The sequence below is a fragment of the Heptranchias perlo genome, chromosome 41, assembly GCF_035084215.1.
Source record: "Heptranchias perlo isolate sHepPer1 chromosome 41, sHepPer1.hap1, whole genome shotgun sequence".
In the NCBI taxonomy this organism is placed as follows: Eukaryota; Metazoa; Chordata; class Chondrichthyes; order Hexanchiformes; family Hexanchidae; genus Heptranchias; species Heptranchias perlo.
The window spans coordinates 5061010-5078910 of NC_090365.1; the positions used below are offsets into that span (position 1 = coordinate 5061010).

Consider the following 17901-nt stretch of genomic DNA (forward strand, 5'->3'; position numbering starts at 1 on the left):
GGTTGAATTGTGATCAACATTCTTTATCATCTTCGTCCATGCAGAAATACTTCCAAAAAATAAACTCAGGCTGTTAAAAGCATTGGATGAACTAGCTGGGAGAGGTTATGAATTTGACATTGTAAGGGAGCTAGATTAAAATGTACTTTTGAAATTTCCCAATTGCTGAACTATCCATCTGAGCTGTAATGATCTATTCACCAATTTCCTACTCAAATCCCCCTACTCACTGTTTTCCTGGTGTCAGCACTTTCTTGTCCAATAAATGATATTTTTAATATCTTTATCCTTATTTGGATGAGATATTAAACCGAGATCTCATCTTGCCTGTTCCAGTGGAAATTAAAGGATGGCACTACTCAAAAGAGCAAAAATTCTGCTGGTATCCTGGTCAACATTCCTCCTTTTTAGGCAACACCACTAAAACAGATTACCTAGTCATTTATCACGTTTCTGTTTGTGGGATCTTGCTGTGCATGGAATGCCTGCCATGTTTAACCTCAAACAGCAACTATATCAGGTAACTAATTCTGTGTGAAATGCTTTGGGGCATGAGATATGCAAAGGAGTTTTATAAATGCAAGTTACGTGGAACATGGGAATTGCTAGATGATAAAAGACCAAGGTCCATCTCGTTTGCCTTCTGCCCTCCCGGTATCACATGATACAATGATAATAGAGTTGACTAATCATGGCGATCAGTCTCTATCAATGAGTCTACAACAGACCCAGACATGAGGCGAGGAAAACCCCAGTGGTGGAGAGCTTTGGGGACCATGGGTCCAAAGTCATGGAATCATAGAATTTTACAGCACAGTAGGAGACCATTCGGCCTGTCGTGCCTGTGCCAGCTCTTCAAAAGAGCTGTGCAATTTAGTCCCACACCCCAGTTTTATCCCCGTAACCCCGAAAACTAGTCCTCTTCAAGTACATGTCCAGTTGCCTTTTGAAATTCCTATGGAATCTGATTCCACCACCCTTTCAGGTAGTGTGTTCCAGATCTTAACAGCCCTCTGTGAAAAAAATTCTCCTTTTATCCTCTAGTTAGTTTGCAAATTATTTTAAATCTATGACCTCTGGTTACCGACCCACTTGTCAGAGGAAACTGTTTCTCCCTACTTGCTCTATTGAAACTCCTCATAATTTTGAATACCTCTATTAGGTCTCTCCTTAACCTTCTCTGTTCGAAGGAAAACAGTCCCAATTTCTCCAATCTCTCCACATTACTGAAGTCCCTCATCTTTGGTATCATCCAGGTAAATCTCCTCTGTACCTTCTCCAAGGCCATGGCCCTCTCCAAGTCACCTGTTCCTCCCAAGCCTGCTACATTTGCCATATGTCATGTCTGAAATTACTCATTTATTGACTTCAAAATATTTTCTGGAAGAAATCGATCTAATTTGCATTTGAATGAATCCTATGTGATATTTCCAGGTGCTTTTACTTCCAGGTTAAAACGTGAGTGTAAACAGTACTGAAAATAGTCTGATTCCCAGTAGGTTTTTGTGGAATAATGCAATCTCTTGGTTGTGTTGTAGGATATTAATAATGCATGGCAAGGTCTGGAGCAGGCTGAGAAGGGCTATGAGGAATGGCTGCTGAATGAGATAAGGAGGCTGGAAAGACTTGATCATTTGGCAGAAAAATTCAGACAGAAAGCCACCATTCATGAAGATTGGACCAAAGGTAATGACCCTAACCTAGGGTTACATTGTTTACAGTTTAAAATGAAATAATCTACATGTGTAGAATTGATGATAATGTGAGGGGAGTTCGGTGATAGAAATTTAGTAAAATTTTCTGAACAATCTCTTTGGGGAATCCTAGTAAGATGTAAAATCAACTGATGTTGCTGGAAAATTATGGACAGTGTAGATCTCACTGATTACAAGTGAATTCAGACTCTTCTAAGCAATTTCATTCTCCAGTTTGTGAAGGGTCACTAGAGCCTAAAAAATTGACTGATCCTCATCCTGCATTTAATAGCAACTACTACTTGCGTCTTTTAATGTAGGAAAACGTCTTCAGGGTTGTCACAGAAGTGTAATCAGACAAAAATTTACACCAAGCCTAACTGTACTACACCAGCTTTTAATTTTGCTGCTTTTGAAAATCCCTGCCTGGGTACAAACAGCAGTGGGCAAATCTGCAGGGCTGATTGCCAATTACATACTTGAGCACGACACCTTAGCATATCTTCAAAATAGCATCAGAATATTTTTGACCTGACAGTTAAGTTTAGAAGTACAGTGGTCAACTAGTCCCAGCATTGTACCTTGTAAATGCATCAATCAAAAGCTATTGAGCTGCAGCCTGGAAAAAAATGGAATTGACAGCCCAACCTGTGAATTTTCTGATAGCATAGCAGATTGGTGATGCCCGTTTTGTTATGGCTAAGCTTGCCAAGCACAGAGTTCCTCAGTAAAACTCAACTGACAGTTGGAGCCCAATTCTTGCTTCCTGTCAATAGAATTAGCATGAGGCCCCATAATCAAACTGTCCTTTGCTCAGCAGCTGCTTGCTACCAGCAGCAGAAAAATAAATACTGTAATTAACGGTGTGCCGATCCCTGACGTTGCAGGCAAACCTCCTGACTCTAGTGCTGCAGACAGGAGAATCGGCACAACTGATCTGGGATCATCCCAAATAAATTGAGATTTGCATGGTAAATAACAGGTGAACAGAGGTAAAGTAATCCAAGGAATGTTGACTAATTGGAGCTCTAGTTTGCTGCCGGAATAGATATAAAATACCGATGTGCACACAAGTAGTAACTAATTTCTGATTCCCAATTTTTAAACTTGTCTGCAAATCACATGTTTGCAAATGACATGGAATTATCTCAAAATACTTGAGCATGAGGTGACAGTACGTGCTGCAAGAACCAACTGTCTGTCAGATAGATGGCTGACTCATAAATGTTTATCAGGCTAGTTATTGCAAACGGTCAGAGGCTGCCATGACTAAGCAGAAGCTTTGGCTCTTTGTTGTCAGCCTGTAATCGACTGCTCTGCGCTATCTGTTCCAAAGCTCTACGTTAATCACCATCGGCACCCCATTACCCAGTGTGACAAATATGCCTGGTGATTTAATAATAAAATGCAAATACTACAAACATTAAATCAGATTCACGGTTTTGGCTTCCTGTTCGACCTTGAGTTGAGTTTTAAACCCTAAATCCTATCTACCACTAAGACTGCTTACTTCCACCTCGGCAACATTGTCTGCCTCTACCCCTATCTCCATTCCTTTGCTACTGAAGCTCTTGTACGGCTGTTGTCACCTCCCGGCCGGATTACTGTAATACCCTCCTTGTCGGCTACCCATCCTCCACACTCCATAACGCCAACTTGTCCAAATCTCTGCTGCACTTGCCCTGTCGCCCAGTCTTTGCTGTCCTTTCCTGGCTCCTCATCCCCCCCAATGCATTAAATTTAAAATCCTTGTACTCATCCATTCATATCTTTGCCCCATCCAATCTCTACAGTCTCCTCCAACCATATCGCTGGTTGAACATTCAATTCCTCTACTTCCAGCCTTTATTTCGCCATAGGTGACAGCCTTCAGCTACCTCAGCCTTGCAATCTGGAAGCTCCTCCAGAAGCCTTTTTGCCTTTCCATCTCTGAACTTTTTAAAACCATTTCAAAACCAATCTCTTCGACACAGATTTCAGTCAGAACTCCTAATCTCGCCTTTCCTGGCTAGGTGTTTGGTTTCCTGACGCCTACCTTTTTGAAGTGCCTTGGAATGTTTCTTTTGCATTTATAAAGTACATTGAATGTAGTTATTAAATAACTAACTGTTGGGAATGCATTGCTGGTTAGACAGTATCTGAAAGACCACAAGTGTTGGGTGGAATCCTTGTTCAGCATTAACTTGTAGATGAATTTCATTTTTAGCCATAATGCAACCACACATATTCTACAAAACTTTGTTTATGTAATAGATTAAAATATCCACTTGGGGTGAGCGCCCTCCTCAATGACCTCTTGGAAAATCAAAAAAAGGATGTTCATTTTTGTTTAAAATATAAAGTTGATGATATTGGCTGGTTCCTCCAAGCCTGTGTGTTGCCAGATGATGGAATTGAATTAACAGATGCTCATTAACCTAGAGGTGCTTCGCCCTCTGGGTTAATTGAGTTTCCTCTTGTTGTTTGGCACAAACTTTAGTGCAGATCTTCTTTCCCCCCCACCCTACTTGGCGATCCTTTTTCAGTTTTTTTTGCAAAGTTACTATAGGTTGGAGCAGTTGGTATTGCGCAATATGGGGATGAGGGAGAAGAGAAAATGATTTTTAAAATGGATAGATAAAATATTTCAATTAAATGAACAAAATGCCAATGCTGGAAATGAAATAAAGAAACATAAAATATTGAGAATGCACAGCAGCCTGTCAGCAGCTGTAAAGAGCAAAGCCAGGAACGGATTTCAGCTGTAGACCTTTCATCAGAACTGAGTTCTAGTGAAAGATCTATACCTGAAACATTAACCCATCTCCTCTCCGCATTTAAATAAAATGGATGAAGTTACTCTTGGGTTGTTGAATTGCTTGCAATGTTTATTCAGTACTTCAACAACTGGTGTGACTGGATATAAAATGAGTAAATGTTTCACCCTTACAGTATCACTTCTGGAAAAACATGGTGAGTTTCAATTGTGATTTGATTAAATGTTTTCTTGAGCAGGAGTGCAAGTATGATTTTTCTGAGCTATTTAATTGCAGTACTTCCTTATTACGAATCTTGACTTCCTTGGCATGGTGAAAAATTAAAATAACTTTAAGCTCCCTAATTAATGTCCACACCTTGAATTATTTCAGCAAGAAAATATGTTTGTCATTTTGAATCTGTGCATGGAACCTATGGAAGTAGAAATTTTGATATCACAGTTAAAAAACATTTCAATCATTTATGATCCAGTTCCTGCAAAATATTATTTGCTACAGTTGTCCAGAAGTGCAAATATCCAAAAAGTCAACATGTAAATATTTAGTTTGTGTTTTCACTGCCTAGATAAATAAACCACTACTAGGGAAAAAAATTAAATTTAAAGTTGCATCGGCCTGTGCCAATACTGCTTAATTGTTTCCCATATTTTAGACTGTTGTGTTCATTAATGCTCCAGGGTGACTGGATGTGGGAGTTGTGACTGTGTTTTCTCCTTCCTGTACCCTCCCAAAACATGACAATTTTTGTATTTCAGCCACACTGTTGGAGATGCTGTGCTGAAACTGAACACTTTCTCCATATTTGAAATTTGAGTGTTATCTTGTCTGTCATGCTAATGAGAAACAAAATCATTAAGAATATTGTTAGATGAATCCTCTGTTTGTATTGTCATTAGGCACATTTAAGTCTGGAATTTCTGATCTTTTTTTAATTCGTTCACGGGATGTGGGCGTCGCTGGCAAGGCCGGCATTTATTGCCCATCCCTAATTGCCCTCGAGAAGGTGGTGGTGAACCGCCTTCTTGAACCGCTGCAGTCCGTGTGGTGACGGTTCTCCCACAATGCTGTTAGGAAGGGAGTTCCAGGATTTTGACCCAGCGACAATGAAGGAACGGCGATATATTTCCAAGTCGGGATGGTGTGTGACTTGGAGGGGAATGTGCAGGTGGTGTTGTTCCCATGCGCCTGCTGCCCTTGTCCTTCTAGGTGGTAGAGGTCGCGGGTTTGGGAGGTGCTGTCGAAGAAGCCTTGGCGAGTTGCTGCAGTGCATCCTGTGGATGGTGCACACTGCAGCCACAGTGCGCCGGTGGTGAAGGGAGTGAATGTTTAGGGTGGTGGATGGGGTGCCAATCAAGCGGGCTGCTTTATCTTGGATGGTGTCGAGCTTCTTGAGTGTTGTTGGAGCTGCACTCATCCAGGCAAGTGGAGAGTATTCCATCACACTCCTGACTTGTGCCTTGTAGATAGTGGAAAGGCTTTGGGGAGTCAGGAGGTGAGTCACTCGCCGCAGAATACCCAGCCTCTGACCTGCTCTCGTAGCCACAATATTTATATGGCTAATTTCCACTATTCACTGGGGACAGGTGGGAAAAGGAGAAGCACGTCACTGCATTAGATCTGTTAACTTGTTTATTATAAATAGGTTTACATTAGCATTAAAATAATACAATAGGAAAAAATTTACATTTGGGTCAATACATTTAATGTTGTGCTGAGACTTCTGTTGATATTCATCACCAAGTTGCACCACCAGTGACATAACCTATTATCACTAATAATTTACACAGCTCAAAATTCTCTGTCTGGACACAACCTAAGGACAATATCTGTAATTGTACTGCTGGGCAGTTTCACAATTCACAATTCAAATGGATCTGTAGTGGAATCATTATTATGTGTTCTAATGCAGTGACGTGCTTCTCCTTTTCCCACCTGTCCCCAGTGAATAGTGGAAATTAGCAGATAAGAGTCCCTAGATTTCGATCATGTACATGTCTTATATCAATACTGTAGGCCAGGATGTCCAAGTTTTTTGCTTTTGTAAGCTGCATAGTTATGTATCATGGAACCTTGGGGGACCACATCTAAAATTTAAACTTGTGTTCTCATTAATTTGCAAATCTGAAGTTGCTATAACTAAGAAATGTTGGTGTTCTAATTTATGATTTATCAGTGCTGAAGCAACAGCCTTTTGCTAACTTCTAGGCTCACAATGTTCAAGCAGCAAAAACCAGCAAACAAAAAATATAAGCGCAGGTAGTGTTGAATAGCCTGGACTTCAAGGGCGGTTTACCAGTGCTTAGGGACTGCATGTGGCCATAGGGCTACATGTTGGACCTCCCTTTATCTCAAACAAGAGATTGATGTTGGAGCTGTGCAATCAGTAAAATCTCACACAAGCTTTGTCTCAAGAATTTTGGCAGATAATTGCAGAGCAGATAAGAGGTTCTGCTGCAATACAAAAACTTCACCGGCCTGCCATTAGAATTTTATTGAAATCCTACTACAACATTGTACAGTACATATACATTCATACTGTAACATGAATAAAACACCATTACAGTAGCCTTTATTAGATTGTAGCTCTAAACTAAGTTTCCTAATGATCATCTTCTTGCCCTGAGAGAGTGATCAGGTGGGTTGACTGTATTTATTTCAATTGAGAATGTTTTGGAATAATTCTTTCCATGTGTGAATATTACACTTGATTAGAGTGGTGTGTCCTTTAAACAGGTTTTTACTTTTCACTTATGCAATGAATGGGTGGCAATTAATAATAGTGTCATCTCTTGACTCTTGGGTAGAAATCCCAGGTTAAACCCTTGCCTCGTCTTCACCTTTCAGATAAAGAAGCAATGTTGACGCAGAAAGACTATGAAATGGCCGCGCTGGCTGACATCAAAGCCTTGCTGAAGAAACATGAGGCATTTGAGAGTGATCTGGCAGCACACCAAGACCGTGTGGAGCAGATCGCTGCCATCGCACAAGAGCTCAAGTATGTACAATAATGTGATTGTTTGCACCAACCATGCAGCCATTCAATGAATTAAAGGGCAGTTTTTGTAACTGATGCCATTGAGTTTGGATCTCTCCATAGTCAGATAAATTCACAAACACAATTAGTATGCTGTAATAAGTAGAAAAAAAAGATGGTGAATGTTTCCCGTATTGCTCATATGTAACCATAAGTTAAATTATCTACACAAACTTTTGTGTGACGAGAAATGTCCTTAGTCTCAGGGTGCTACCAGCACAAACTTTGTTCAAATCCTTGCTTTTCTTGTCTCTGCTTTCTGCAGTGATCTGGATTATTATGACTCTCCCAGTGTAAATGCTCGCTGCCAGACTATTTGTGACCATTGGGATACCCTGGGCTCTTTGACACAAACCAGGAGAGATGCCCTGGAGGTGAGACCTGAACCGATGGGTTTTATATCTTAATGAATTTGTAATGTGTTGTGCATATCTGCAATCTCAATCATAATTTTAGTGCTAGCTGACTTGTGCAGTGGTAATTTCATATTGATTGGAAAACGTTTGCTTGGGATCCAGTTTATCAGCATTGCAATATTCAGCCTTTGAGTTGGGCGTAGAAAAATTTGGACCTTTTTGGATAGAAGATTATATACGCGAACATACGAAAAGCACTTGCTTTTTTAGGTTTTGAGCCAACTTTATCAGTTCTTTCCATCTCTCTTCCCCTCCACCTTCCTGATGGGGTGCAGTACCCATTGCCTTCGTGCATTCATCATGTGCATCTAATTAGTAAGCATCCATGCTCATTGCAGCTGTGCCTGATCCTATATTCACAAGATCCACTTATGCACAGTTTCCATTAAGAGTCGTTGAAATAATCAGGAGTAGAAACCCTGATTGACCTTTCCCCCCCTCCCTACCTCTGGGATATTGAGGCCAAATATGCACCCCTACCACTACTCCAGCTGAGATTGGGTAAGTTGGAACAGACCAGGCTCAAGTCTTCATCCTTCCTGGTCTCTGCAACTCAGCTTCCCCACTGGGCAGCTGAGATGTGGGAGTTTACAACCAAAGTCAATCTTTGACACGTGTGAAAATTCATTAAACCCAGAGGGTCGCTGATGGAGAAATGTACTTGAGTAGAGCCAGAACTTGATAATGCCTAGACTAGTCAAAAGTACCTTCTGCCAGTGGATTAGCCTGTTTAGTACAAGAAGGATTTCAGACCTTGAATTGTTCTTTGGAAAGAAATTACTCAGGCTGCAGATTTAACATAAATAATAAATCCTAAGTATTTGAATAAAATGGGTGTGAGTGACTAAACTTTGCTAGTGTAAGATTTGTGTTTTAAAAGAAAACTGGTCACCAGTAGCTATAACTGATCAAAACACTATATGTAGAGGGAAAAAAAATTACAAGCAAAACCATTGTGAAATTAAGAACTCTAACCCTATAGCAGTTTACTTATTTTAAACTTGGTTCACTTAGTTGTATAAATGTCTGGTCATGTACGGCCAACAAATTTTATCTGATTTGGTGCTGATATTGCAGAACATGTAAATTTCCAAGTTCCTGATTTTTGTGTTCTGGCCCAAGGACCAGCAGACATTTCTTGACCAAACACAATCCTTTTGTTACCCTTCATTCTGGTGCTTATGGGTGCAGAGATATATTTGAATTGTGTTTGGGAAAAATACACACTCTTCAAGTCTCCAATTTAATTTGCCAAGTATTTGGCTGCTGCTTCCTAAACACAAATCCCTTTTTAAACAACATAAGTGGTACTTTTCTGAATTGATTGCTGCTGTTTCAACAGAGGACTGAAAAGCTGCAGGAAACAATTGATCAGTTATATCTGGAATATGCCAAAAGAGCTGCACCTTTCAACAACTGGATGGAGGGAGCTATGGAAGACCTGCAGGACATGTTTATTGTCCATACCACTGAGGAGATCCAGGTACAAACTGAGCCACTGATGTAGCCCAGACATATTTAAAGCAGTGGGTTGAAACTGCTTGTGTGTAGTAATCAGTTTGCTTGCTCTCTGCTTTCTGTAGGGCCTCATTGCAGCACATGAACAATTCAAAGCCACATTGCCAGATGCTGACAAAGAGCGTGAGGCAATCCTGGGCATCCACAATGAAATGATGAAAATTGCCCAGTCCTATAATATCAAACTGTCTGGTGTGAATCCATACACATCCATCACTCCACAGAGTATTAATGAGAAATGGGATAAGGTAAGAGACTGCTGAAGGCCATCAGTATCTGAAATGCATTGTATAAAGTGTAATCACTTGTGTGCAGCGTCTTGTAAGTGCTTTTCTTCACAATAAGATGTGGTGGGGGAAGGTTAGTCCACATCTGACTGCTTTGTGTAAGCAATGCTGTTTTAATGTGCACAGGGATATGGATGTAACAATTAGAGTGCACACAAATGGATAAGACAGGCATCTAGTTGAAAATGAAACTCAGGTAGTTAATCAAAACTGTTGATGGTTCAAGTGCTGTACCACAGAGGTGTTTGGTTGTGGTTTGCATCCCTGTTTATTTTCTCCCTCATTGCCTCCTGTTCCCATAAAACAAGCATCTGATTGTAGCCGTACCACCTGAATAAGATAGTTGACTTTGCATGCAAAAAAGCTTTCTCTAAAAAGAACGGACAATGGTCCAGAGGACCTACTAGTTTCAGCTTGGCTACCTACCAAAGAAGTTAATAGGACAATGACACGAGTTGCTCAAAATACAATCTGAGTTACTGAATTACAGGGAGGGATGCGCTTTGATGGCCTTTTGTGATCTTTGACTTTCCTTTGTTTTTGAGATCTGAGAGGGAGTCAATCTTTGTACCCCTTAGTGACTATCTCGGAAGCTGCAGAGGCCTGGAAACAAGTTTCAGCCTAGCAAGTGAATTGTACTTGGTGCAGAGTCCTAAAGAGTGAGGGAAAAATAAATGGAGACTGGAAAAAATGATTGTGCATTATGCTCTTGAACAAAAATTGCGACTATCAGAACTTCGTTGCTGTCCTTGTTACAGGTTCAGCAGTTGGTGCCAGCACGAGACCAAGCCTTGCAAGCAGAATTTAACAAGCAACAGTCCAATGAGCACCTGCGTGAGCAGTTTGCAAACAATGCTAATGTTGTTGGACCCTGGATTCAGACAAAGATGCAGGTTGGCAAATTCTTTTGGTATGCACCATTGGCTTTGAGTTTATTTTTCCCTGAAAAGTAATCATATTGTTCTATCTCCAGACTCTCATCAGTGGATCCTTCCTTGTACAGCTATTGCCACTGTGGTTGGCTCCAATTTTTAAAAAAAATTCCTCTATACATTTACACTGGCAATTCAAGAGAGCCTTGATCAATAGGAGATTTGTTCCTCGTTTGTTACCTTGCTTCTCTTCACCTCAAACTTCTTCCTAAATGCTTCGAATAATTCTAGCTGACAAGTATGGCCATTGACATTTCATAGCTAAAGTAGTGTAGTGTGGTTATGGGACTGGACTAGCAACCTAGAGGTTGAGTTCATATCCCACCATGGCAGATTGTGAAATTTAATAAATCTGGTAATTTTATTGGCTAGCACCAGAGAAATGACCATGAAAGCTACGGGATTGTCAAAAACAAATTTACTAATCAAGGACGGGGACCCGCCACCCATGTCTGGTCTGGACATCATGGAACTCCAATCCACTCTGGTTTATTCCTAATGCTCTTTAATATAGCCTAGCAAGTCACTCCATGAGTTATGCAGTGTCATCCCATTGAGAAATTTTTAATTATTGGTGTACATCCTTCCCTAAAAACCATGACATTGAGCCTGATGTTTGCCTTAACTATAGTAAAGAAGTATTAGAGATGGCAATAGGCAATGATTTTAGCCCCTTTCTGTTAAGTTTTTTAAATGCAATTTCTTTCCTCTGCTCTCCTGAAGGTGTTTCCTTGCTGGTATATGGTTCCATGCGTACTGGGTGCCCTCTGGTTTCTTGACCAATTTGCAATTGGGAGGGCATAGCAACTAAGCTGATTCCTATTCTCGCCCAACATCCACACATTATGCTGATAGGGTCACCAAGTAGCGATTACAAATAGGAAAACTGTCTTAATTTCCCTCTCCCTAATCTGAATGCTGAAACCAATGCGAGCATCATTGCCGCTGTCACCTTAACCGAGATCAACTAATTTGGCACCAATGGGATTGAACCTGGGATCTTTTTTGTCTGTGTGGCTCAGCTACTCAACTGCCATACCAGATAACCATTGGAGAAGTTTTTATCCTTAGAGTTACAGGTTTGACTCTGTGCATGTTGTGCATTTTTTTTGTATATATATATATAAAAAAAAATGTATGTAGTATCGGGTGCAAAGATATTTGTTTTTGGAATGAGACACCTATTCGAATGGCCTAGGCCCAAAATGTAAGATTCCACTATAGTTGGGGGAAAAAGAGAGGATGAGATGAACGGTTAAGTGGTTCTTTGTAACGTGATGTGTGACTTCAACTTGGAGGAAGAAGTGGACAGCATATTTGGAGTTTTGAAGCAGCATGAAAGGAATGTTAATAGAATCATTCAGCCCATCATGCCTGTGCTGGCTGTTTGAAAGAGCTATCCAATTAGTCCCACTCCCCAGCTCTTTTTCCCCATAGCCCTGCAAATTTTGAGTAGTTTAGAGTAGCAACGACCATAATACAATCTTTCTCAGCTCTATTATATCAGAGTGTGAGAGAGAAATTAGACCCATTGTTGCATGACTGAGGCACTTAGGTAGACCGGACTACTAATTTGACATTGCTGGCTATTAAGTCCCCAGAAGGATTAATAAGCGTCAGACTTTAATAGGGTCAGTCAAACTAAGATTACCTAACTTGCTACCAAAAAATGATCAATATTAGCAGCTTTCCTGCACCAATCCATAGCAAAACTGCCCAATTCTCCCAGCTGAGAGTTTGTCTGTAAAGTGACACCTGTTTGGGAAAACTGGAGAGGACTGAGTTGATACAATAGGCACTGTTCTAATTTTTTCGTTACGATTAGGAAATTGGCCGGATTTCTATTGAAATGCACGGCACACTGGAAGACCAGCTAAATCAACTGAAGCAGTACGAGAACAGTATCGTCAATTACAAACCCAACATTGAGAAATTGGAGCAGGATCATCAGCTCATCCAGGAGGCCCTCATCTTTGACAACAAGCACACCAACTACACCATGGAGGTACTGATTACACTTAAGGATTCAGCGTATTTGCCAGATGAATTGGACCAGAGCTTCACCTAGTATTTAAAATGGGTGGCAAAATACCAATTGCTGGACCTTGTCATTGGACCTGGGTACAGATGCCAGCTTTAACTGTTCCCACTTGGCTTCCCTCTGTGGGAGAGTTTTGCTGGCGGCTGAGATGCACGTCTCATGGTAAATTGGCACTTCACCTTGAAATGAAGATAAACCTTCACAGACCTGTCCCACTTTAACTGGATTCTCCCTTTGAGTTAAATAGCCTTGACAGCAAATGGGAGAAATAAATGATCTTGATTATCCAGTTTGCTGACAGTGAAAAAGCAGTGAAATGAGCCAGCAATTACAAAAAGGAAATTACTAAATTCTGGTAACTGGCATTACAATTGGTAATCCTGCTTTAATATTTTATGCTAATGCTACACTACAGCAGGATTATACATTGAAGACATTGTTTGATCAGCTGTCACCAGCTCCGCTAATGTGTTAGAAAAGTTCCTCTAACATTTAGAATCATACAACACAATGAGGCATTTGGCCCACACTGCCTGTGCTATTATGCTTTGTAAGAGCTATCCAACTAGTCCTACTCCCCTGCTCTTTCCCCATAGCCCTGCAGATTATTCCTTTTCAATTATTTATCCAATTCCCTTTTGAAAGTTACCACTGAATCTGCTTCCACCACCCTTTCAGGCAGTGCTTTCCAGATCAGCATAACTCACTGTGTAAAAAGAATTCTCCATCAATCCCCTGGTTCTTTTGCCAATTATCTTAAATCTCTATCCCCTGGTTACCGACCCTCCTGCCAGTGGAAACTGTTTCTCCCTATCAAGTCTATCAAAACCCTTCATAATTTTGAGGACTTCTATTAAATCTCCCCATAACTTTCTCTGCTCAAAGGAGAACAATCCCAGCTTCTCCAGTCTCTCCACATAACTGAAGTCCCTCATCCCTAGTATCATTCTACTAAGTCTCCTCTGCAACCTCTCCAAGGCCTTGACATCCTTCCTAAAGTGTGGTGCCCAGAATTGGACACTAGTCCAGGTGAGACCTAACCAGTGATTTATAACAGTTTACCATAACTTCCTTGCTTTTGCAACTGTCTGTATTACAAAAAGACGCACATGCTAGTCTAATGTAAAGGTTCAGTTAAACCGGGTATATTATGCTCTCCCAGTTTGGTCTCAAACATTTTTATGCTTAAATGTCTGATATTGATGGGGTGCAATCACTGTACCAATGCCAAATGTGCCAGTTTCTGAAATGGTATTTTGATAGATCATTTGAAAGGTGGCCTTTAGGTAAATCTAAACTTTTGCTGCAGTTGTACTTCAGTTAGCACCACATTTTTTAAAATTTGCACAGTTTGTAATATTTTCAAGTGGGCTGTTGTGCTGCCTTTAAATTTCTAATTAGACTAGCCTCTTTTTTTTAAGATAAAACATTTGCAGACGCAGGTTGGTGAACAGAGCTCTTGTGTTTAAATTTGTATACACACCACGCTGGTTTCCCCAGGCAAGCATGGTGCAAGCACAATCAAGGCTGCCATGAATTACTTGAAAACTCCAGATTCTGCACTGTTTGGTGCATTGTAACTGGGGCATTAGATTACAGCCTTGTAGCTTGTGCCAGATCTTGATTTCAACAAAACTGAGACGTGCAGTGCCCTTTGATCTGGAAGGCTGTAAATTAAGATGACAAAATGCAACAAGTACAATAGAGTAAGGAGTATTAAATGTGCATGGTTATCACATGCTGCCCAGTTTTTAACGAGGCCAGCTTTTAAAAAAACTGTCGTACAGGAACTGCAGCTCAAAGTCTATTATGACATGAGCAGGTCAGATTGTTTTGATCTTAAATTTTGTTCCTTGGTGCATTTCCTTCCTGCTGCATGATGTATGCCAAATAAAATGTCTTAACATCACAGCTTAATTTGTTCTGTTTTTAATGTAAAAGCACATCAGAGTTGGCTGGGAACAGCTGTTGACCACGATTGCCAGAACTATTAATGAAGTACAAAACCAAATCCTCACCCGTGACGCGAAAGGCATCAGCCAGGAGCAGCTCAACGAGTTTCGATCATCATTTACTCACTTTGACAAGGTGCGTTTTGTAACTGCTAGAGTCCATATCATTCATCAGTTAAAAATGAATGTACCAGTTAGAGGCGAAGTGATTAGTTGCTTTATTGTAGCATCAGGGTAGGTACTTATTATAATTTTGTGGCAAGTGTGGTATTATGGACTGTCTTATCCTGATGCCACTGAAGTCCTGATTATATTACCTGTTGGTGTAGGCATACCTCCATTGTTGAATACAACATGAAGGTGTGGGATTTGATATATACTTAATCACAGGCTTAACGTGCACAATATGACTTGAACAGCTTCACTAATCCACCTTCAGCGTTTCCATGTACTAAACCCAGATTATATCACTGGGTTTAAGTATAACAGGTGTGAGATTAGCACACTAAATGCAGATCCGTGCTCATTACAGCACCCTCCAGTTTATGCTTTCACATTAAATTGTGTGGTAAATTCACTGAAGCAATGTTGCATGGGAGATAGAACTAATGTGCTATAAAAATAATTATAATCCTTGAAGGTTTATTTTCCAATATATTCAAGCAATGAAATTGATTAGCCAAATACATCTGTTGAATCACAAAACAGTGGGAGAGCTTGTAATAATCAACTTGATGCTTGTAATCTGCCAAATAGCAGTTGTATTGTTCATGAGATTTTGATGGGTGTGCCTGCCCAGCAGCCGTTTGCATGTGTAACTAAGATCAGGGTTTTTCTTCATACCGAGTCTGCTTTCCTGGAGTGAGAGAATCACAGTCCCTTCCCTCACGCAGGCAAACAGCAATGTAATGGATCTCTCCCACAAAGCACCTAAGAATTGTTGTCTTGCAATTGTCCATAGTACAGGTACTGAAATCTCAATGTAGTAATACTTTTTTTGGCTGAGGTGAGTGGAAGGAGACAAAAGCTTGCTGAAGCCCAGTGACTGAGAGGAAGCGAGGAGTGGAAAAAGCTAAAGAATTGTGAAACACGGGTGTTATTTTTAGTTTTTTTTTATACATGCAATATAGTCACTCTGGATGAATTTGGAATATGTGGCCTGCTGAGCACTTCAAAAAAAATCTGCAGGCCTTCGTCATCCTGTGGTTTATGAACCAGAAAAATATTCCCTTTGACAGGAGTTCAATTCACATGCACTTAGCTAAACGCCATCTCTGGTGAGTTCAAGCTGCAGCAAGGGAAGTTGGCTCCCTTTCTACTGTAACTCTGGTTGCAACAGAGTTGTCACTATAGAAACTATTTAGAGATCATGGTTAATCAGCCATAGCAAGCATTCTGTTCCAGCCTGGTTAGAGTGCAGGCACAAAGGGGGAATAAAACAGCAAAAACAAATTGTATAAATTAGTTATGTGAACATAACAGAACACACATTATTCTGGACACTGCAGTCATTAACATGAAAATGAGGGGAATTTCTTCCAGCATAGCCACTTCAAATCGTGTTTTAATCCATCTAAATGGTGTGATATGTTGTATTACCCACTGATTACTTAGTTATCTTTTGCAACTTTTCAAAATGTTTCTCAATATCTAGCATCTGTAAAACTTCTGACCAAATTTTCCACAAATTTCTTTCCTCTTGACAACAGTGGAATAGTTCTGGAATTATTATTCTTCATCCCATCCCCTTCAGACACTTGCCACAGTTCTGTTTAATTTCTTCTGCCCAGAAAGAAGTCTGATGACAATTGAATAATTAATTGTTGGACTGTGTGTAGAATGTATAAGTTGTAATTTGCATCATCGTGTTGCTCTAGTTATTTTTTGATTTTCATCTGTTTTAATTTGCACTATTGAATTAAAGTCTGAAATCATGCTACAGTCCTTCAAAGGTTATGCAGAAAGTTACATTGGTACCTATAAGTGTAGGTAAATAAGTGAGCATAAGTTTTTTTTTGATTTCCATCCACTGAGTTCTACTTTTGAACAGAACTGACCTAAGTGAGAGAGTATGCCCTTGCACCTGTAAATGTTGGAGTCTTGCAAGATCACATGGCTATCTCCCCACACATCTGTGTAAATCAGTCTGATTGTGCCTTTCACCTTCAGGGAATTTCCTGCTATTGAAGTATCATCCAACACAGCTCCTAGATCAGCAAATTTTAGCTATTGAAAAGCTGCTAAACTGTTCTGTTGCATTGGGTCTCACTGGGCTTAGAGTCTCTGCAATTGCAAAAAGCCACTTACATTCGTAGTAGGCTGTCATGGAGGTGGTACACAGTGCCTATCACAATTGGCAGTGAGTTTTACTAGCGCCTGAACAAAGAAGCTGCTTCAAACTCCTTAGTGAACTGATAGTCGAGAATCATTACTGTTGACCTGGAGGATCCTAATGATGCTGTTGAGACTACAGTGTAGATTTTTGCTGTGACATCTTTCAAGCATGCTGCTACCACACTACATCTTAAAAAGCCAGTCCCATTAGGCAAAGCTCCTTGAGGTAGACTTGAATTGTGGAACACGACTACACTTAGAGAGGAATCTATTTAATTTACAATTATTCCAGCATAACTGAATATTTGATTCCTCTGGTGTGCTGTTCACTGTTAATTAAACCAGATATATACTGGGAATTGTTCTATTTGTGAACTAGTTCATGAAATGCTTGTTTTAGTATATGTTAACCATTTAAGGGCTGCAGTATAATTCCTGCATTCCATTGAGTTAGACAATTCAATCTTCCCTAGTGGCTCAGCACGTTTATCCAGTAAGCCGCAGAACCATACACACCAGGAAGGTGCCATGTTTTATGCAGAGTTAACTGGAGTAGGTAGGGGAAATCAGCTAGGGTTCCTACTCTGGATGTTTATCTAGCAACTCCTAATGAGTGGACATCAGGTGAGGACAAGATTCTGCTTAGCTGAGATACTGCTACATCCCCATGATAAAATAGCATGCTTCTGCTCCCCGTCAAAGCTCACGTGGCAAATGGCCACTTTGTTGTAGTATGGTTACTTTGATACCTCACCCAAGAGTTAGAATCTTCAAAATGGGGAGACAGTTAGTAAGCGATGATGTGAAAAAAGACAGTGCCGCCATAGTGCTTTTCACTTTTTTTCCCACCTCTCTACGGCGCTGAGGTAGAATTTCATGGGTGCTGACTGCCTGCTGGTACCTCTCAAGTGGCTATTCTCCATGTGCTTCTATACCT

General features: G+C 40.4%; 1 protein-coding gene across 2 annotated transcripts in view; it reads left to right on the forward strand.

Moving 5' to 3' along the window:
• Nucleotides 1–17901, forward strand: part of LOC137305984 (alpha-actinin-1-like) — a 98898-nt gene that overhangs the window by 69213 nt on the left and 11784 nt on the right. For both annotated transcript variants that reach the window (XM_067974974.1, XM_067974975.1), the window contains exons 11-18: nt 1539–1686; nt 7295–7445; nt 7750–7858; nt 9243–9383; nt 9484–9666; nt 10464–10598; nt 12463–12642; nt 14620–14766. In XM_067974974.1, coding sequence (XP_067831075.1) covers nt 1539–1686; nt 7295–7445; nt 7750–7858; nt 9243–9383; nt 9484–9666; nt 10464–10598; nt 12463–12642; nt 14620–14766 — 1194 coding nt within the window. The remainder of the gene's footprint in view (nt 1–1538; nt 1687–7294; nt 7446–7749; nt 7859–9242; nt 9384–9483; nt 9667–10463; nt 10599–12462; nt 12643–14619; nt 14767–17901) is intronic.